The sequence below is a fragment of the Argopecten irradians genome, chromosome 12 (genome assembly GCF_041381155.1).
Source record: "Argopecten irradians isolate NY chromosome 12, Ai_NY, whole genome shotgun sequence".
Lineage (NCBI taxonomy): Eukaryota > Metazoa > Mollusca > Bivalvia > Pectinida > Pectinidae > Argopecten > Argopecten irradians.
The window spans coordinates 39,555,387-39,575,932 of NC_091145.1; the positions used below are offsets into that span (position 1 = coordinate 39,555,387).

Below are 20,546 nucleotides of genomic sequence, written 5' to 3' on the forward strand. Positions count from 1 at the left end.
GCAGACTTAGACCAACCCTATAAGTAGCTCTCTAGTTTCACAGACAGGGTATAACTAAAAATAATAAATATATTAAAAGAAAAATGCTGAAATAGATGATTTTTTTATTAAAGACACATTACTTTTCCGAAGCAAACTGTAAAGGTTTCTTAAAAACATTGATAACATAAGAAAATACATATCGATGTCCTAAGATGAGGTAATAATATCAAACACATGCAAGATTCCCTGCATAATATATGATTACTGGCGCTGGTGCAGTGATAGTCAACTACCGGACGGTTTTAGGACGACGGCGGCAAACATAAGACGACCCGCGTTATGAAAATTTACGTTTCCTTTATTTTAGTTAAATTTTTCAGACGATGATGATGAATGTAGTAATAGTAGTAAGTTAATAACTTTTGCGACTCTACAAAATTATCGATCTTTTACATTTCCGTTTCAAAAATTAAAAACCGTTTCGGAAAGGTATAATAGTGGGCCTTTAATGTGTGATACGCATACATCATAATTATTCTTTTTACACGTATTGAAGTAATATCGACTGAATTATAAACCTTTTCTGATTGTTAAAGTATAATAATGGTGATGGTAGTTATGTAACATTATATTTTTTGAACATGGAACTTACATTGTCGAAGAAACAATTGACACCATTTGGAGCCGTTTCTTGCAACTTTGCAGTGACATCATCTGTTTTATAGTTGATAGCAGCATCTAACCCCAGATCATGTGTGATCCAGTGACATTTCTCGTCACTCCCACAGATTCCAATCACCTTACAACCCTGTCATACAATAATGTTTATACTTCAGGCCAGGTGAGCTAATAATAGTTCATTGTGGTATACCCTAACGATAATAACAGTTTATTGTGGTATACCCTAACGATAATAACAGTTTATTGTGGTATATTCTAATGATGATAACAGTTTATTGTGGTATACCTTAATGATGATAACAGTTTATTGTGGTATACCCTAACGATAATAACAGTTTATTGTGGTATATTCTAATGATGATAACAGTTTATTGTGGTATACCTTAATGATAATAACAGTTTATTGTGGTATATTCTAATGATGATAACAGTTTATTGTGGTATACCTTAATGATGATAACAGTTTATTGTGGTATACCCTAACGATAATAACAGTTTATTGTGGTATATTCTAATGATAATAACAGTTTATTGTGGTATACCTTAATGATAATAACAGTTTATTGTGGTATATTCTAATGATAATAACAGTTTATTGTTGTATACCTTAATGATAATAACAGTTTATTGTGGTATATTCTAATGATAATAACAGTTTATTGTGGTATATTCTAATGATAATAACAGTTTATTGTAGTATATTCTAATGATAATAACAGTTTATTGTGGTATATTCTAATAATAATAACAGTTTATTGTTGTATACCTTAATGATGATAACAGTTTATTGTGGTATACCCTAACGATAATAACAGTTTATTGTGGTATACCTTAATGATAATAACAGTTTATTGTGGTATATTCTAATGATAATAACAGTTTATTGTGGTATATTCTAATGATAATAACAGTTTATTGTGGTATATTCTAATGATAATAACAGTTTATTGTGGTATACCCTAACGATAATAACAGTTTATTGTGGTATACCTTAATGATGATAACAGTTTATTGTGGTATACCCTAACGATAATAACAGTTTATTGTGGTATACCTTAATGATAATAACAGTTTATTGTGGTATATTCTAATGATAATAACAGTTTATTGTAGTATATTCTAATGATAATAACAGTTTATTGTGGTATATTCTAATATAAACAAGATGATGTAACAGTTTATTGTGGTATACCCTAACGATAATAACAGTTTATTGTGGTATATTCTAATGATAATAACAGTTTATTGTGGTATATTCTAATGATAATAACAGTTTATTGTGGTATATTCTAATGATGATAACAGTTTATTGTGGTATATTCTAATGATAATAACAGTTTATTGTGGTATATTCTAATGATAATAACAGTTTATTGTGGTATATTCTAATAATAATAACAGTTTATTGTGGTATACCCTAACGATAATAACAGTTTATTGTGGTATATTCTAATGATAATAACAGTTTATTGTGGTATATTCTAATGATAATAACAGTTTATTGTAGTATATTCTAATGATAATAACAGTTTATTGTGGTATATTCTAATAATAATAACAGTTTATTGTGGTATACCTAAATGATGATAACAGTTTATTGTGGTATATTCTAATGATAATAACAGTTTATTGTGGTATACCCTAATGATGATAACAGTTTATTGTGGTATACCCTAACGATAATAACAGTTTATTGTGGTATATTCTAATAATAATAAAAGTTTATTGTAGTATATTCTAATGATAATAACAGTTTATTGTGGTATACCCTAACGATAATAACAGTTTATTGTAGTATATTCTAATGATAATAACAGTTTATTGTGGTATATTCTAATGATAATAACAGTTTATTGTAGTATATTCTAATGATAATAACAGTTTATTGTGGTATAACCTAATGATTACATCATGATATAAACTATTGAAGTTCGTTACAAATACTATAGATAAATACAGACCATACACTCGTATAAAAACTCCTAAATTTGGCATTCTAAATTAATTCTTAACATAATGATTTTACGCTTCATTTCAGTTGCAAAAGCGTTAAAATGAGATGATCGGCTCTATTTGTACATTTACAGTAGAATGGAAAAAATAAATCAATGATTTTAAAACAAATAATTGAATTTCATGATAAATACTACAGACCGTTGCTTTGGCTATTTGAGCGGCCACACTACCCACTGCACCACCAGCTGACGTCACCACCACAACGTCTCCCGCCCGTGGCTTACATATATGGGTCATGCCATAGTACGCCGTCAGACTGTAGAATAGGACATCTACACTCAACACAAATATAATCAACTGAAATATTGTTTTCTGTTAAATCGAAATAAAACATAAGGCATACAACAGTCTTTTATCATATTATGTTATTTAAAAAAAAGAAACCAAATACATATATTTCTTACATATTTTACACAACTGCAACCTTTGCAAAGATTTCACGTCTCCTTATTTTTTAAAATAAATAATTTTGCTTAGTCTCATATAGGATTGTATTCGGATTTCATTTATTCGTTTCGTGAAGGAAATTCACGAGTAAAATGTCAATTTATGGATTTTTGTTTTCTGTCAGCGATGCAACATCTTTGCCATACCCTGTAAGCCCGAGCATTCCAAGAGCATTAGAAACCGGAACGTCTCCCATGATTGGCAGTTGCCGAAGTGACTTCATATCAGATACACGGGTAAGTGTCCGCCATCCAACGTTCGCCAACACCAAGGAATCAACAGGGAATCGAGGATTTTTACTTTGAAGGACTCTTGTGAAATAAATTGTAATTTAAAAAAAATATTTCCGACAAATCTGAAAATTTGGCTTCATGCAAATAAAAATGGTGCGGTGATTGTGAAAACTGTTATCTCTTTGTATATTAACATGATGGTGATCTTAGTTTATCAAAACCAAACCATATATTTAGCTCGGACCTAACTTAAGGGACATTTCAGTCTAAGAGTACATTAAAATTAGCTCATGTATCTGTCAAAATGACTAAGTCTGGTGCCAAAGCCAGAGTATCTTGGGCTATTTGAGGAGGGGGTGGAACTTATTCTAGGAACTTGCTATTTATCAGTGGTCGTTTGGGAGAAAATGTGCATAACCATATATGTATATTCTAGTCAGAGATAATTTTGCGTCGCGAAATCTGATTGGCCGACCAATCAGAAGGTGTTTCTGAGGCTGGGAGAGAAGTCCAAGATGGCGACTATCGAAGCGGTGACCCATGGAGTATCTGCGACTGAAGACAAATGGTAAATATGCTGTTATATTTAAATCTTGACATCATAATATTATGTTTCTGTGAAGTTTAATGCCTAATGCAGTATCGTGAGTACATGCGTCTACGTTTTTGACGATCGTGTAGACTGATTCCATGGGCATGACCCAGTGGCATTACTAGGCCTGCTACTCTCATAACATGAGAGTCGACTGGTCAGCCGTTTTTTACCCATTAGCCGTACTACAGTACTGTACTAGTAAACATAACGTCATGGGATTTAATATCCAGTATCTAACTTGACGGTGAGGAAGAAATGAGCCAGCTCTATGTATATCAAATAGGTTGAAGAACCACAATAGGCCTATAGCTACATGTATCTCATTTGAATACACGTGGGAACTAGGCTAGCACATCATCAATTTATATCATTGGAGATTCGGACGTGTTTAGATTGTGGGTCGTTTCGCTCAAAGCTTAAGATCAAGTGTACCAACAAAAAAACGTAAATAGAAAAAATGGTATAAACATTTTGCCTTAGGGTATACGTACTTTCAAAACACACATGCAATAAAAAACATACCTTATCCAGTACCTATGCCTCATCATGCTACAGTGTAACTACCCGAAACCTAATCGTCTCAAAACTGATCATCTCTAGAAACCGAACATGGATGTCATTTACGGAATGAATTCCTCTTTATTAATAGTAAATAAAACTTCCCAAAAGTGATCCCTGATCCCAATTCCGAATGGCGAATACTGGACCGATTTTGAGATCGGAATAACTAAAATGCACTTCTGAAAACCGGCCTTACCTGAGCGACAATGATAGCTTGCATTGAGGTCTAATCAACCGACCGTGAAATACACATGATACACATGCACCTGTATCCATAGGTGTCGCATGCCATGTCCTAGGGCATGTATACAGTGTGAAGATGTACACGGTAATTACAGCAGAGAAGGTGATGTAATTATTTAATTATGTCTATTGTTTAGATATTTAACGAAGGTCTACCATGTGCAAGGGTTTTGTTTACTGTAGGAAAACAAGCAGAGCTACTGTAGTAATATAGAGAAAGTTTCATATTCAATTTTGAGAGTTTCAAATGTAAATTCTGTGTATGAAGAAGCCAAAGCCATGTATTGTTTTAGGAAATGACCATGTCATATAATGACCGGCATCGACTGATCATCGTGTAATTAGATCATATTTAATTTGATCCTTGACATAGCAATCGACCGTATGTAGGTTAGTGCAGACGAGAACATCCCGAAGAACATTCACACAACTAACGTTTATAAGCGATAACAAAGTCAAGATTGTTGTAACCCATTCCTTTTAAACGTATGATTCTCTCTTTTGTGATAATATTTACATCAACAATTAATATCGGTCGGTTATAACGAACACTAGGCATACAGTCTGGCAGTATAGTGTAGAAAACAACTTCCGATCGATTAAATATGGAACGATATGATTGATATTTGGTTCACTTCTCCAAACCCAACCCTCTCTAAACCGGCTGAAATTTTATACACCGACCATGATCGGTTTAGGGAAGTTCCACTGTATTTTGAAAGTTATTATTTTTCTTATTAAATTGGAAATCTGAAATTTAAAAAATAAATTCTGTAAAAATGGTAGGATTCCTGAAATATTATACTATAAGCAAGTAAATAATAACTCTCAACTAAAGAGCACATACAATGCATTAGCAAACAGTTTTGTGCAAAAAGCAATGATTTAATATGTCTAAAACAAATGGTCATTCCAAAACAAAAAAGGGAATAACTCTTAGTTGTTAAATATTGTAACAAGGTAAGATCAGTGTTCTGCACGCTCTACCGACTGGGCTTAAGGGAAATTCCTTAAGGGAAATTCCTCTAGTGCTAATAAGCTATTTACAATTAAAGGGACAATTCAATGAGGCTAATTCTGTTACATAACCACGAAGTAAAATATGACATAAATGTTTTGTTCTACACTCATTATGAAACTATTACTGTTAAGTAGTATTCCACAATATCGATAGCAATAACAGCAATAATGTAATGTTGAAATGGTTAAATATAGCGTGCAATAATCAGCCCTGAACCCAGAAAACTGCTTTTAGTATTGGGTATCGGTTGTTAATTCATAATCAATTACTGCTTAAGGACAATCTACTAATTAACAATTTTATAATCGGATACCATTTACAGAAAATTCACATATATTTATATATTTAACATTTTACTTTCTCTGAAGAATTTTAGAAAGATATTCTATGAACCAACACTACAAAGAAGTTTTTCTTAATTCAAATTATCTTTTATTTAACATTTCATTTTGAAATCTTGTTTTGCACCAGTATACACGTAATAAAGGTTCAGAACAGTAAAATATCAGCACAAATTATCTCCCATTTTAATAATCGATTAGTGACTTTAATTTCATAATTGATAGTCTTTAGGAAAATCATAATCGATCGATCATCGATTAAAATCGAGAATGAGTACTACACCATGTTATATTAGATTCTATTACTATAGCTATAGTACAAAGTGTAAAAGGGGCAGATTGATGGGGCTTATATAAAGATTGAGCTGTGGTTCAATTCAATTAAAGGGACAACTCAGTGAGGCTATACAAATTCTGTTACATAACCACGAAGCAAATTATGACATGAATGCATTGTTTTACATTCCTTGTGAAGCATATATAACAAGAGATTTTGACAAATTTCACGACATTGTTAAGTATTTTGATTGATACCATTGAAATTCAGGTAGCAGGTACAACATGTACACTGTACCCATAACCGAGCCAAACTGACACACATTAAAGAAATGGAATACATATCAACTGAAGCGTTAGTTGATGAAATTATTTTTAGATAGGAAAATGCATCTAATAAGGTTAACACACAATTGTAAGAGTGATTTGAGTAGTTGTAGGGCCAGGCATACAATACTTCTGACCACTATGTGTAATGGCGGACAGTCGAGTAAGTGAGTTTGAACATTTCACATATATACATTTAATTTCACTACAGTGGGCTTTTCTGGCATATCCAATAAATCTGATTTCTATAAGAACTTTTTTTTTTCGAAATATGTGCAAATTTTAATGTACTTTTAGAATTGAATTGTCCTTTTAAAGGTAGAATATATAAATGCCATTGGATACAGATATATTCAATGTAGTGTGTTAATATCAAAATTTGCTTCTTTCCTTTTTTAGGCGTCTGACATATGCAGAGGTTGTTTGGGCTATGCCTACTAAACCAGAGTCAACGGCCATGACCATGAAAAAGGTAACTTTGTTGTCTTATATCATTACCATCTTACTATCTTGTTTTTTGTTGACTTACTAAAGTATTCACATGGAATTAGTTTCTTCTGTGTATAGATACATGTAAAGTCTTTAATCATGATATAGGTTGAAATTTTAACAACAATACTGATTTTGGTTACCCGGTATTTAGTTTAACAACCTGTAAACTACCATGGTCATTTAAAGATATGCCAGGTTTGTTGGTGGAGGAAAGTTGCAGTACCCAGAGAAAAACTACTGACCAGCAGTCGGTACCTGCCTCACATGGGGTTAGAACTCTTAACCCAGAAGTGCAGGGCTTTTGGCAATCTGAACATCGAATTAACCACTCAGTCACCACAGCCCCTGATCATGGTTAACAATACAATTAAGACAAGCTCAACACACATATTCTAAAAGTAAAATGCAAGTCCTTTTATTGGCAATTCAATTATTACTACCAATTAGTCCCATGCCGGTGAAACTGGGTTAATTACAGCTGTGTTAGTGTCCATCTATATCTTTCTGTCTGTCTGTCTGTCTGTCTGTCTGTCTGTCGTTGTCTGTCTTCTGTCTGGTCTGTCTGTCTGTCTGTCTGTCTGTCTGTCTGTCTGTCTGTCTGTCTGTCTGTCTGTCTGTTCTGTCTGTCTGTCTGTCTGTCAGTCAAGATTATGGCTTTCAGACAAGAACTTTATTTTTTTATTTTTGAATTTATCTTATTTTAAAGGAACTAATGAAGGTGTCATCTCCAAGACGATCAAGAAAGATGCCAAAAATACAAACAAAGGTGAATATTGTTTTGATATATAATTGATGGGTTGCCAACCAGCTGTCAGTTAGACTGTCCGGGTACGTACAATTGACTTTGCATTTTGTATTATGTATGCTACAACATTGGATGGGTATACGTGTGAGCATGAGGTATGGCTATATACTGCCTGCTGAGGATAACTTTATAAAGGACTATTTATATAGATATCTCTTCAGGTCATGACAGTCTGTACCATATGGCAATTTTCATTTTAGATTGTGTTTATATTTAAGGAACTAATGAAGCTTAAGGTGTCCCCTAGTGCTCCAAGGCAATCAAGATTTGGAACAACGCACAAAATACCAACTAAGGTAAATATTGTTTTTCTCCAAATACTACCAAGCAATGCAATTCTGTCTTCATTCCACCTTAATACTAGCTAATTTACCAACACACACATAGCATTTAAAAAATTAATAACTATCAGAGAACATGTTGAGGCTAGAGTAAACAATTTATTAATACTTAAGTATCATTCAGGGTTTGGGTTAAAAAAAAAATGACTCTAGTTGGGCTCCAACTATTCCCATAGCCTGAGTGCCCTGCAGGAAGGGCGTAAGAATTGTACCTGCTGCCCCTATTGCATGATAGTAAAAAGCAACTAAATTAGGAAATGCGTTCCGCAGCAATGGGTAAAAAGCCTATCATAAGTAAGAGGTTAGACACAATTTAGTGTTGTTAAGTATCTTGTCATGCTATACTTCCAGTATTGTTGGAGTAGGCTATGACATAATCAGAAACAGGTATAATTACAAATCTTTATTATTTCAATCTCATGTATATCAAAATTGTGTTTATATTTGAAGAAACGTTTTAACATGCCGATGGTAGCCTACCAGGAAAAAACCAGGAGAAAGTCACTGATGATACAACCTAAGGTATGCTAATATTGATTTTTCAACATTTAATATTTTTTTATTTTATTTTGGTTCTTTTTATGTAGTAAAATCCTGTTTTCATAATACATTGTAATTATCATACCACTCATTGGTTAATGCTATGTAACTTTATTGATAGCAATCATTTAATTCCTCCATGAGTATAATTCAAATATTAAATATTTGTTTTCAACAGTTTAGATAAATCATGCACGATCCATATGCTAATACATAGTCTGCTCTTTTTACGACAGCAGATCTAGAATGTATGAATGATTAGCTGTAATAATACTTTCAGTGTTACCCGTCCTTATCATTAGAGGAAATATGTTTGATTTATGTGCTTTGAGTGACCTCTGCTGCATCTGATTTTCCCTTCTTTTGTTTCAAAGAGCAGACATTTCACAAATTTTTCTTTTGAAGTTCAAAAATAGTGCTGTATTTGTTTTAATTAATTCTATGTGTAATATCTTTAACCCCTAGCTGTTTAAAGTTGAATATAGAGATTTAGTCTATATTGGAAGTCATGTAATGCTTTTGCTTTTAATGTTATATATGCTTGTTACTGATTTGAATATGCTTTGTTGTGTGTTTGATATGTTAAATGTGGAAGTTTATTTACTTTTTCACTGCAGTCCTCACTTAAAAATGATGAACATGTTTATCAACGGTATACATTTGAAAATCTTACGTTGATTAATATTGTTGATACTAAATACTGTTAAGCATAAGAATGAATTAGTCTTGCATATTAATATTGTTTTAACTAACATGATACTGCTTTGTGTTTACGTAGAAAAATCCATATTATTGTAATTAGGCCCTAATAGTAATCAGTTTGTCCGTCCATCTGCCTTTTAATTCCAGATAAATATGACCTGTTTGATGTCTTAACTACTTTTCAGGACAAAATGTACCAGCAGTAGAATGTTCACTTTAAAGTCTTTCTTTCTTAAGTTTTGGAAGCATTAATATATTATGTTCTGTTTTTATTTGTTATAACATGTGCATACACATAATGTACATCACAGTCACATACATGTCTGATCTTAATAGTTTACATCTTAAGATATATATATAAGAATTGGATGAAATCTGATCCTACTGTTTATGAAGAGATATAGGAAAAGCATGAAAGACTAATCTTAATATTTTACATCAAGATATAGAAAAAGCATGAAAGTCTTATAGTTAGGAATTGGATGCATCTTATTGATGACTTGCATTGCTTGCAGTTGACCTGTTTCAAGGATCATTTTGGATGAACAATTTGATGCATAATTTTCAATATGTGTATTTTGATATATAGCAGTGAAATTTTATATCACATTTTTGAGAAACTTGTTTTTCACATAAACTTTAATTTTAAGCTCACCAAAACAATCCTCATACTTATTAGTATTTGTTTTATGAATGCCAAAAATGATACAAATTATTACTTGATAAGAATGAATTTACGATTGCAATTGACGCATATCAACTTTATCTGCTGTAAATGGTTCAAGGATTGTTTATGTTAAAGTTATTCATGTTTACAATAATTTTCAGATTTAATCAAACCTTTTCCAAGAGAGTTAAAATAAAAATATTTGATTAAATACATGTACATGTGTACATACAATTTGTATGTACATACATATGTATATCAAAGATACAATTTGTACATACATACATATGTATATCAAAGATACAATTTGTACATACATACATATGTATATCAAAGATAGAAATGTTATGATGTTAACACCTGTTAAATTTGTCAGTTGAATTTGGGTGGGGTTATCATTTTAACAACAGATAAGAATTAAATAGGGCAGTCATAACATTGACGGTACATGCACTCTTGCTTTTTCCACTGTATAATTATGTATTGAGTGTGATGTCAATATAATGAAGTACTGTAGCTTGTGTGTGCTCATTTGAATGTTATATTGTGATATCTTTTGCTATGTTCTTCATAACCACCTCAATATATCCCTTTGTTGTCTTCTTAATTTTTTTCTGGTTTTGTTTTTATCTATTTTAAATTTTCTTTGTACTAAATCAGTTATATTTATAAGTAGATATATTTAGGTATTTATAAGATATGTATTGCATAATTACATTTCATAATTTTTTTTACTTTTATACACATGTAATTTATAAATATATGTATTGATCCAAAATCAGTGAACTTCCGGTATATTTATAGGGTATGCATTGAGATCACGGAAGACTTGACCATCATCCTAAAAGCAAAGTCAATAAGATCAATTTTTCGAAGGAACGGTGTAAAGGTAAGCTCCATGCTTTTATTTGAATTTCTATAGAAACATAAATAACTTTATTATTTGTTCTCTTGTCTGTCAACGAGAAAATTGTTACAGTAACTTTTAAGTTCTTAACACTTTTGACTCTTTAAAAGCCATTTAAATTTGAATATTGTTTGTCAATTGCAGCAGGGTCAACCAAACAAAAAATGTGTACGTTCAAGTTTTACAAGAAAACGGAAAGAAGTAAGTATGACACCATGCGACCATGCAAGCCAAAAAATATCTTTAAACAACTTCTTCTCAATAACCAAGAGGCCGAAAGAGGTTTTATTGTTATTGGGCCCCTGGCATGTTGGGGTGAAGGGCTACCAAATTTGTTCAAATGAATGACCTTGACCTTCATTCAAGGTTACAGGGGTCAGATTGACAAAAATCTTTAAACAACTTCTTATCAACAACAAACAGACCTAGACACCTGATATTACCTGTTTCATGCATAGAAATTCTTATTGACTCTCTTATGTGTTGAGTATATGCACTATGAATACCAAATAGCAGGTGAGCAATTCAGGCCCATTGGGAACTTGTTTTGCCAATGGTATGTTGTGAAATAACTCTTCAGATATCTGTCAAATTTGGTATGATACTTTTTATAGGTAATAAATTATCAGCACTTTCAAGACATTTTATAAGCGCTCACTTCTGAAAAAAACATTGCAATACAATTGATTTCTGTATTAGAGTAGATGAATTATATTGGTAATTATTTTATTATTATAGGTAATCAACCTTCCAACTGGAGTTCATTGTTGTGGTATTTACCACAACAATGACTTCAAATACCTCGATCACTTCAAGAAACATCACTTGGAAACAGGTATGTATTTCCTAGATTTCCAACTAACATGCTACATAGAATATGTCTATCCAATTGCATTCATACCACATTGAAACACTGTTCAATCTCTATATATTGTAAACCAACTGATTTTTGTGTGCAATTAAGTGTCCTGAATGATCAGAAATGGCAAAAAATAATTGCCTCCAAAATCCTCTGAGCACAGATACATTATTAAATCACTCTGATACATTATTATATAAGTATGTGACTTAAAATCATGAAACTGTGAAAAGGTCATTAATAGACATGGAAGGCTGGGCTTTCTTTAACTTTCTAGTTTGCTTAGCAAAGTTGCAAAAATGTGATTTTTTTTCTTTCTAAATATGAATTTCATTAAGCAAATTGTTCATTTTAATGAAAAACGTTAGATCACTTTGAAGCTCTAAAATATGTATGTTATGCATCAATTGAAAAGCACAAGCATACAAATATATGTTACATTTAGCTCCCAATCATTCCTTCAAACATACTCCTTCATGCATGATTTTACTTTACATCTCTTCAACATTAAATTATATATGGTAACATAACTGATTAACTTATCAACACTTTTAGACTTGCTTTGAAAGCAATACAAGTGAAAAAATAGAAAATGCAGCGAAAGCATGAAAGGAAAAGTAGTCGATATTGGACAGGTTGTATAGTTGATTGAGATTAAGTCGTGCATATAAATGTCACCGATGTTGGAGCGTGTGTCAGCGTGATTGGATATCGGGCGAGTGAATCAAACTTTTGCGTTTCATGTTAATTAGGATGATTTAATTAATTTTATTTTAATTTGGTTTACATTAGCCTTCAGATGATTTTTCACAGTTAATTATTTTTAAATAAACATAAATATTATTCATTATAATCAACGGCAATGACCATGCATCCACAGTTGTATACCGAAAAATGGCTCTACTTTTACTGTTGTGTCGCTAACCTGCTTGTGTTTCAATAGAAATAAGTAATTATTGTCTTTTTGTATTATTGTGATAATTTCATATTTATGCTGCAACTTATTTTTTACAGCTACTGATAAGCAAGACATATCACTTCCTATCACCAGGACAACGCTAAGAAGGGGAGTTCAATCGGAGGATAGCGATAAGTGTACAGGTTCCAAAGGGGAGGAGACAGTGGGGTTTCTACACCAGAACCCTACATTTGTCTTCACACACTCTGACTCAAAAAGGTTGTTGTGTTGTGAAGATGTGGAATCAAATCCTGAGTTTGACTCAAAAAGGTAGTTAATAATTCATCAATTATAACATTATTTTATTAATATACATAATCTGTATTCAGATAAAATGAGTAAAGCAAAGACTTCAATACCAAGATTGAAACCTAATGTTTGATATATGAACAGATCTTTTTATGGTAAATGGACTAAAAATTAGACAATGTAAAATAGGTGAAGTAGTAAACTGTGGTGCATTTCAGAGAATGTTTTTTATATCAAAATTAATGATGTTAATCAAAACGTTTCATGCTATGTTATATTGACTGAATCCTTTTGAAATTGTAGTGTATGCATGAGATGTGCCGGGGTATTGAATCGATCAGGTTTTCCTCTATTCATGACCTATCTTGTCACATATCAGCATATCATGTATTTGATATAATATGTGGATGGGATGGTTGTGTTTGGGGAGGACCTGATGTGGTTGATCGAGAGATGGAGACACATATACTGAAACATGTATATATGGTAAGTACATGTATAGCAATAACATATTGATTGTTGTAATTAATATATTTATCAATAACTTATTATTAATAATATATGTTTTTAAATTCTATTTTTTCAAACGTATGTGTAAGGATTGTAAGTAACTATGACCCAAAGATGTTCATATCCGTGTTTTTTATCCTATAAGTCTTTATATCTTTGTAATTTTAGTCCACCATATTTGACTCATTTGAGTCATGGTGCCAAGCTCTTCCATCTGGATCTTTTGATGAAAATGACACCGATCTACGCCTTTGCCCCCCTGCCTTGGTTAGTATGGTTTTTGGCTATTTTAGTTTCATTAAAGATTAACTTGAATAGGTTTTTTTTTTTTATGTTATGGAAAGAGAGTACACTCAGATGTTGTTATACATCCATAACAAAACATCTATTCAAATCAATCCTTATAATTCAATTAACTAAAGGTAATGTTTGCAATATTCAAAATTCATTTTGGGACTCTTTTGTCTATGAAATCATTACATGGTCATTTCAGCCAATCAGAAGCAAAGTTACAAATGACAATACCATTTTTTCCTTTATTAACTGATAAAGTAAATTTTTAAGCCAATGAAAATGCTCATAACAAACAAAACTGAATTATTGCGATAAAATGTTAAATGTAAGTTATTGTCTGTGTGCAAATATTGACTGCCGTGTCTATAATGTCTATATCAGTGTTAATGCCATTTACATGTACAGGACATATTTTTCTACCAATAGATACAATTATCAATTAGTATATAGCCAGTTATTTTGTACGTATCTTGTGATTATTATTTTTACTTTTACACAGAGAGAAAACTTTGATGAGCTTCTCCTGGATTCCAGTTTCCCCATTAAGAAACGGTACACCTTATTTGACCATAAGATGTACCTCTTTCATTTTCAACAAAAGGAACCAGAAGAATACCGTAAACAAGTTGAAAGTTTTGTTTCAAGGCAGCCAGCGGGCAAATGGGAATTTAAGGGCAATCAGTATACAGTTGTCAATGAACAATATGAGTTGAATACAGGTACCAACAAAGATTTAAATGTACCTCTTTTTACAGATGTTTACTGTGTGAAAATGCCTGACAACACTGATAGACGTAAACCACAAACTTCCAGACCTGAGTTAATAGGAACTAATTTTACACTTCATATACAAGAAAAGGAAAAAACTGTAAAAAAAAAGGAAAATACATCATACCCAACCAGAATCACTAGACTTTCCTTGGAAGGGAAATTTATTGGACAATTTGAAAAAATGCAAAAATGCAATAGTTGCTGAATCAAAGATTCTTGAGTATTTACATGACAGAACTTTTATATCAAGTAATTCAAAATTTTTGTTAGAGGCAGAAGATTGTGGTGTTCGGCTTTCAACATCTCCTGATACTAGTGAAGGTGTATTTATGTGTAATGTTTTTCAAGTTGATATTGAAGGCAAAAATATTTTTTATGCTAGATTTATTGAATCCGGCTGTTACACAGGTTTTATGTCCCAATTTGGAATTGATCGGTTAGTTGAGATGTTCAATATATCACCAGATTCATTGTTTTTGAATCAAGTAATTACAACAAATGATATAGAATCTTTAATCAAAAAGAGGGAAAATATCCGTGCCATGAAAGGAAAGAAAGGAAGAAATGACAAAAATTATAGATATAGCCTAGATAATTTGAAAAAGCAAATAGGGCATTGTATACATCAGGCCTCAATTTGTGATGTCGATTTTGTTTTTAATCTATCACATTGTGTTCGAAAGGGTTTTCATGCCAAGATAGAGTCAGGGTGTACGGATGACTGGTTTTTTCACACAAATCTTCTTAACGATTCAAAAAAACAGTGGCAGGACAAACTACAATCATTTCCTCTGCAAAGGTGTGTACAGCCTGCCATTCTTTCTGAACAGTTTGCTGAAGAAGTATTTCCCTGCTCATTATCATTGTTGCAGCAATCAGTTTTCATAAATTACTTGTCAAATTCGCATTCAATGACCAAAGAAAGAGTAAGATTTGAGGAAAGACTGCCGATATCAAAAACACTTCCAAAGACTTTTCGTAATCAGATTACATGGCTGTATTTAAGAAAAGATATTGTAAAATTAGTTACGGTTTTCAAAGACTGCATAAATATAGACTCTAGTACTGATAAAAATGAAAATCTGTCATTTGCAGCTTTGCATTCAAATTTTAATAACATTAATAGAAGCGATTCAGCTTCTTCAACACAGCACAAAAATGGCATAGCAACGAGAGAAATGCTTTCAGAGGTTCTTGGAAGTACTCCAATTGAAAATTTAGCTGAAACCTGCACTATTTTTGATGGTTTTAAGCGAGATATAGTCCAATCTGGTTCATTACATATTCGTTCCAATACTGAAAATAAAACAGTTGTACTTCTTAATGATTATAATCCTGAAAATGGTAAATTTTCTATATATGACTATGTTCATACCTCTAGAGAAAGAACAGAGGATGGTTTTGTGTTCAAGTGTTCTTGTAGAACTTATAAAACTCTTATTGAATGTGCACGAGGAGAAGATGTTTTTCAAAACAGTTTGATTGATGCTTCAACTTGCGTAAAATGTATGCATTGTCGTTTTCTGAAAGAGTGCATCATGCAGAAGCTTATGAATGCTTCAAGTGGTGAAACAAGTTTGGATGCAAAAATAGCTGAAGGGTTAACATATTGTAATCAGCCATTTGTTACTTTAAGTGGTAGGAATAATACTAAAAAGTTTTCAGTATCTAATTCCCATGGAGATCTTTCATTTGTACATATTACATTTAATGCATCCACCAACAGGTATGTCATTTCGTGTTTAAATGGTTACTGTAAATCTGTTAAAGGTGCGAAGAGAAATATTGATTTATTTGATAATAATGACTCGCTTTGTGAACATTTAAAATCCATTCATGAGTCAAATGAGTGGCAAAACTTTAAAGTGGAAAGAAATGATTTTGATCAAGAAACTTTTGACAGTGATTCTCATGAAGACCTTCCAGAGATTGAAATAGAAATTGGTTCAGAACTTCTGGTAGATTCAGAGGATAGTCCAGGATGTTTTGATATTTCATCTGGTTTGTGGCATTTTACATGTAGAAGTCTTCACTATCCCAGAAAAGAATTTTCAAACGAGTTAGCTGCAGCTATTCAGTCAAGAGATTTAATTAGTGATAACAATGGTGCTTGTGTTCCTCGTATTGATGGATGTTTGAAAGGTCCTGTATTTGTTCAAGATATTCCAGATACACCTTGCTCATGTGGAGCAGGTTGGTTTGATTTTCAACATCCACAAGGTAAAACAATATTTAAAAGACACTTCCATCTCTATACAGAGAATGCACCTGTTTTATGTCAAGTTTACACTAGGATATGTCTGAGTTCTTCATGTTTATTACCATGGGACGAAGGGAAAATGTCTTGTATTCATGTATATAGTGCAGATACTGCAGCAGGTGATGAAATTGGTTTCATGTTTATCAATCAAGTTCTAAATTCAAAAACAACCTTTTCTGGTTTTTGTAAATCTATGACGTCAACTTATAGGAGGCGCTGCCCTCAGTCTAGAGGATTTATGGATCCTGCAGTGTTCCTAAATTGGTGGTTCAGTTGGGCTTCCAATATGAAAATTGATTTTAGAAAACCATGTGATGTTTGTAAATTTACACCAAATCAATTAGCTTGCGATGGAACAAAAGTGGGAATAAGTTTCAGAAATGCCAAATTTCAAACAATTGAAAAGCCTTCAGAAGCTACAGTGCATCCAACCTTACACAGAAGGTTGGATAGATGTTTTCTTAAAAATTCAGTAGACATATCTGCTGATAACCTGAAAATCTTAAGAGAACATCTTTTATTCTTAGCAAAGACATCTTTAGGTGAAAAGAATCTAAATTATGATATTCCTGATCATTTAATTGAAGCCAGAACAGCTCTTCTTCTACGTGTATTACCTGAGGAGGTTAAAGAATCATTTGAGCGTTTTCTTGGGGATGACATGACTGGAGTTGAAAAGTTAGTCTATGCCAAGTTACAGACATTGTTATCAACAACTGCACCAATATCCACTGTTGTTCCCAAATGCATTGTGACATCTTTATATCAATTACTTGATCATATCAGAGGCATTAATGAAAATGAGAATGGTGATAAGTATTTCAATGCTGCAATGCAAAATTTGCGCTTTTATTGTCCAGAGGTTAGAGATCTTATTGCATCTTCTTTGTACTGTCATCCCAATCAAGACATTTTACATCAAGACATCTACAAATTCATAAAATATATTACAGATTGTGTTAATTCTTTGGAGGTTTATCCTCCAGAAGATGCTGTAGAGCAATTTGGAACCTATAATCCACCCAAATATGGAAGAGCATATTACTTCTCTCCAAGTGGTGCAGTATTGCGAAATATTCGTAAATTTTCTATCGATGAGAAGGGAGCCAAAAATAATGAGTCTGATGATAGTCCTATGTCATTTGAGACATGTCACAAACTGTTCTCCAAGGCACAAATGGCATCAAGAGGATCTACTTCCTTGTTTTTGTGGTTTTGCCCATCACACGGTCATTGCTATGGCTTCCATATGGCATTTGCTGAAGGAAGAAAAGACCCCTATGCTTCATTATACAGTCATTTAGAAACCCCGCCAAAAGACCTATTCTACGATTTTGCCTGTAATTTGCAAGAATATTGCCTAAATAGAGAAAGTGGATACTTTGAAGGTGTACGATTTTTTCATGATATTTTTCATGGATTTGCCCATAAATGTTCGAAGGGTTATAGGTCATCCAGGCTTCTGGGTTTGGATACAATCAACTCTGAAATTTGCGAACAATTTAACAGCTTTCTTCAATGTATTAAACCATCTGCCCGTCAAATGAATCAGACACATTTTGTGTTCTACTTGCAATTTTTTTTGCATATCTGGAATGAACAAAAACATGAACGCTATAAGAAGAGAATTGCTGTTGCCCTAGCTGGCTCTTTATGAAATTTATTGGCATGAGTTACATATATAGCAATTAACTACTTTTTATCATTATAAATGTTCATAGAGGTTCACAGTATTGTAGTCAGAAACATTTCAGTAATTTCAAGCTTCTTGGGCATAGGGTCGAGGAAGCTTGATTGTGTCAATCTTTCTACAGAATAGGTTTAGATAATGATTAAGGAAGCTTGCTGATGAGAAAAAATATTGTTAATTTAAAAAGAGATATATATTTCTGTGATATTTATCTCGACGCTGAAATCATCTTTCACAACATAATGTACAAATCTTTTAAAACCTAATTACAGTTATTGTAATCAATCAATTATTTTGATTACACATGTTTACTGATTTTTTTCAAACTCGGGTAGCTAAGTCTGTGTTGTAAAGCCTTCAATTAACGTCTATCATTCTTAACGATTAAGACCACCACAAGCTCTTCCATAGAATTTTAACAAATATTTTTATCTGCATAATCCAGTTCACATATCAGTGTTGTCATGGTAAAGTAACTATGTGCTTAGTACATGTATATGTTTTAAATATATAATTATCATCCTTTTTGTACAACTAGTGTCCAATAGTTTGTGAAATGACTATTTTTATCTATTAATGTGCATTTAGCAATGCACAAACCGCTATGTACAATTGTTCATTTTGTCTCTGATATGGAATATTTAACATATTTTTTATTATTTTTTTGTATCATGTTTTTATATTATTATGAAGTATAGGTTTTGTATACTGAAACAAGCAAGGTGTGTTTTAATTGTGTTAAAGGTACACTGTTCATATATTGTACTTAATTTTTAGAATTATTTGAAAACATTATGGCCATTACTACGTCCAGTGGCGTAGCGCCCATGCATGCTTGCATGCTCAAGCATGCAAAAAATAATCTGACTTACATTTTTGAACAGTCAGAAAAAAACACAACATTTGAATACATGAAACGCTGCAGAATATAAATTATGTATGAATACATATGATATGCCCAACTGTATGCCTGACATAACTTTGTGCACATTTGAAAGACTTGAAGATTGGCCATTCTGGAAATTTATTAGAATAGTCTATATATTTCCGGTTACCAAGTTGTTAAATATGTTTGAATTTTGTTGAAGACAATACTAGACTTAAACTAAAGAAGAAGACTTCTTCAGCAAAATCCCTCAAGCAATTGTGGATTTTGAATCGGGAAACACTTATGAATACCAAAATAAACAACATCGCATGAAAAGTTTGAAATATTCTAAAAACATATAATCATCTTAAAAATGATAGCAAAACAACTTAATTAAAGCAATTGCAACGGTCCTGTCATGATGATGGGCCCTATATATAGAGATGTTTACATGTTCTTGGCCTTAGTAACGAAAAAGTGAATTGATCTCTGTCTGGTCCTGTCATTTTAAACAATTGTTCTGTGGTGGGCTAATATATAGTGTTACACTTGTCTGTTGCGTTCTGTCATGGTGGTTTTCTGTTTGGCCTGATTTTGTGTAACAATTGGTCAGTCTGTCCATGTCTTGGTGGTGGGCTTATTAATAGTGTAAACTTGTCTTGTCTGGTCCTGTCATGAGTGTGGGCCTAAATATTTGTGTTACATTCGCTGTCTGGGTCTGTCATGGTGGTATAACCTTATAGTATAGTGTTACATTGTCTGTGGTTGTCATGGTCATGGGGTCTTTTTTTATCAGTGTTACACGCTTGTCTGTTGGTCATGTCACTGTGTTTGTGGGTCTATATTAGTGTTCACTTGTCTGTTGTCCTGTAATTGTGGTGGCTATCTATATAGTGGATACCATAGTTGT

The 20,546-nt window shown here is 32.4% G+C and overlaps 2 protein-coding genes and 1 long non-coding RNA gene across 4 annotated transcripts; 2 read left to right on the forward strand and 1 right to left on the reverse strand.

Moving 5' to 3' along the window:
- Positions 1–686: 686 nt before the first annotated feature.
- On the reverse strand, positions 687–3,652 carry LOC138305135 (uncharacterized). Its single transcript, XR_011205659.1, has 3 exons — positions 3,273–3,652; positions 2,818–2,935; positions 687–790 (listed from the first exon to the last, which is right to left on the reverse strand). It is a non-coding gene; the product is annotated as an uncharacterized lncRNA (long non-coding RNA).
- A 173-nt stretch (positions 3,653–3,825) lies between these two features.
- LOC138305099 (uncharacterized) lies at positions 3,826–13,268 on the forward strand. The gene is made up of 10 exons (XM_069245498.1): positions 3,826–3,927; positions 7,123–7,195; positions 7,922–7,981; positions 8,239–8,316; positions 8,812–8,883; positions 9,519–9,553; positions 11,075–11,159; positions 11,322–11,378; positions 11,916–12,012; positions 13,051–13,268. Exons 1-10 carry the CDS (start codon positions 3,875–3,877, stop codon positions 13,266–13,268), a joined length of 828 nt encoding a protein of 275 aa, XP_069101599.1. The 5' UTR covers positions 3,826–3,874.
- A 282-nt stretch (positions 13,269–13,550) lies between these two features.
- Positions 13,551–20,039, forward strand: LOC138305136 (uncharacterized). Of its 2 annotated transcripts, none has more exons than XM_069245536.1 (3): positions 13,551–13,729; positions 13,922–14,020; positions 14,547–20,039. In XM_069245536.1, the coding sequence occupies exon 3, from the start codon at positions 15,148–15,150 to the stop codon at positions 18,733–18,735; it is 3,588 nt and encodes a 1,195-aa protein (XP_069101637.1). In that variant the 5' UTR covers positions 13,551–13,729; positions 13,922–14,020; positions 14,547–15,147; the 3' UTR covers positions 18,736–20,039. The 2 variants fall into 2 exon arrangements, with proteins under 2 accessions (XP_069101637.1, XP_069101638.1); XM_069245537.1 differs by having other exon boundaries at positions 13,946–14,020.
- Positions 20,040–20,546: the final 507 nt, after the last annotated feature.

Bases quoted from the DNA above. Each gene is read 5' to 3' on its own strand.
- LOC138305099 (XM_069245498.1), top strand. From the start codon at position 3,875: ATGGCGACTATCGAAGCGGTGACCCATGGAGTATCTGCGACTGAAGAC. The intron at 8,317-8,811 runs GTAAATATTGTT...TTATATTTGAAG, and splicing joins CGCACAAAATACCAACTAAG to AAACGTTTTAACATGCCGAT. The intron at 12,013-13,050 runs GTATGTATTTCC...TATTTTTTACAG, and splicing joins GAAACATCACTTGGAAACAG to CTACTGATAAGCAAGACATA.
- LOC138305136 (XM_069245536.1), top strand. From the start codon at position 15,148: ATGTGTAATGTTTTTCAAGTTGATATTGAAGGCAAAAATATTTTTTAT.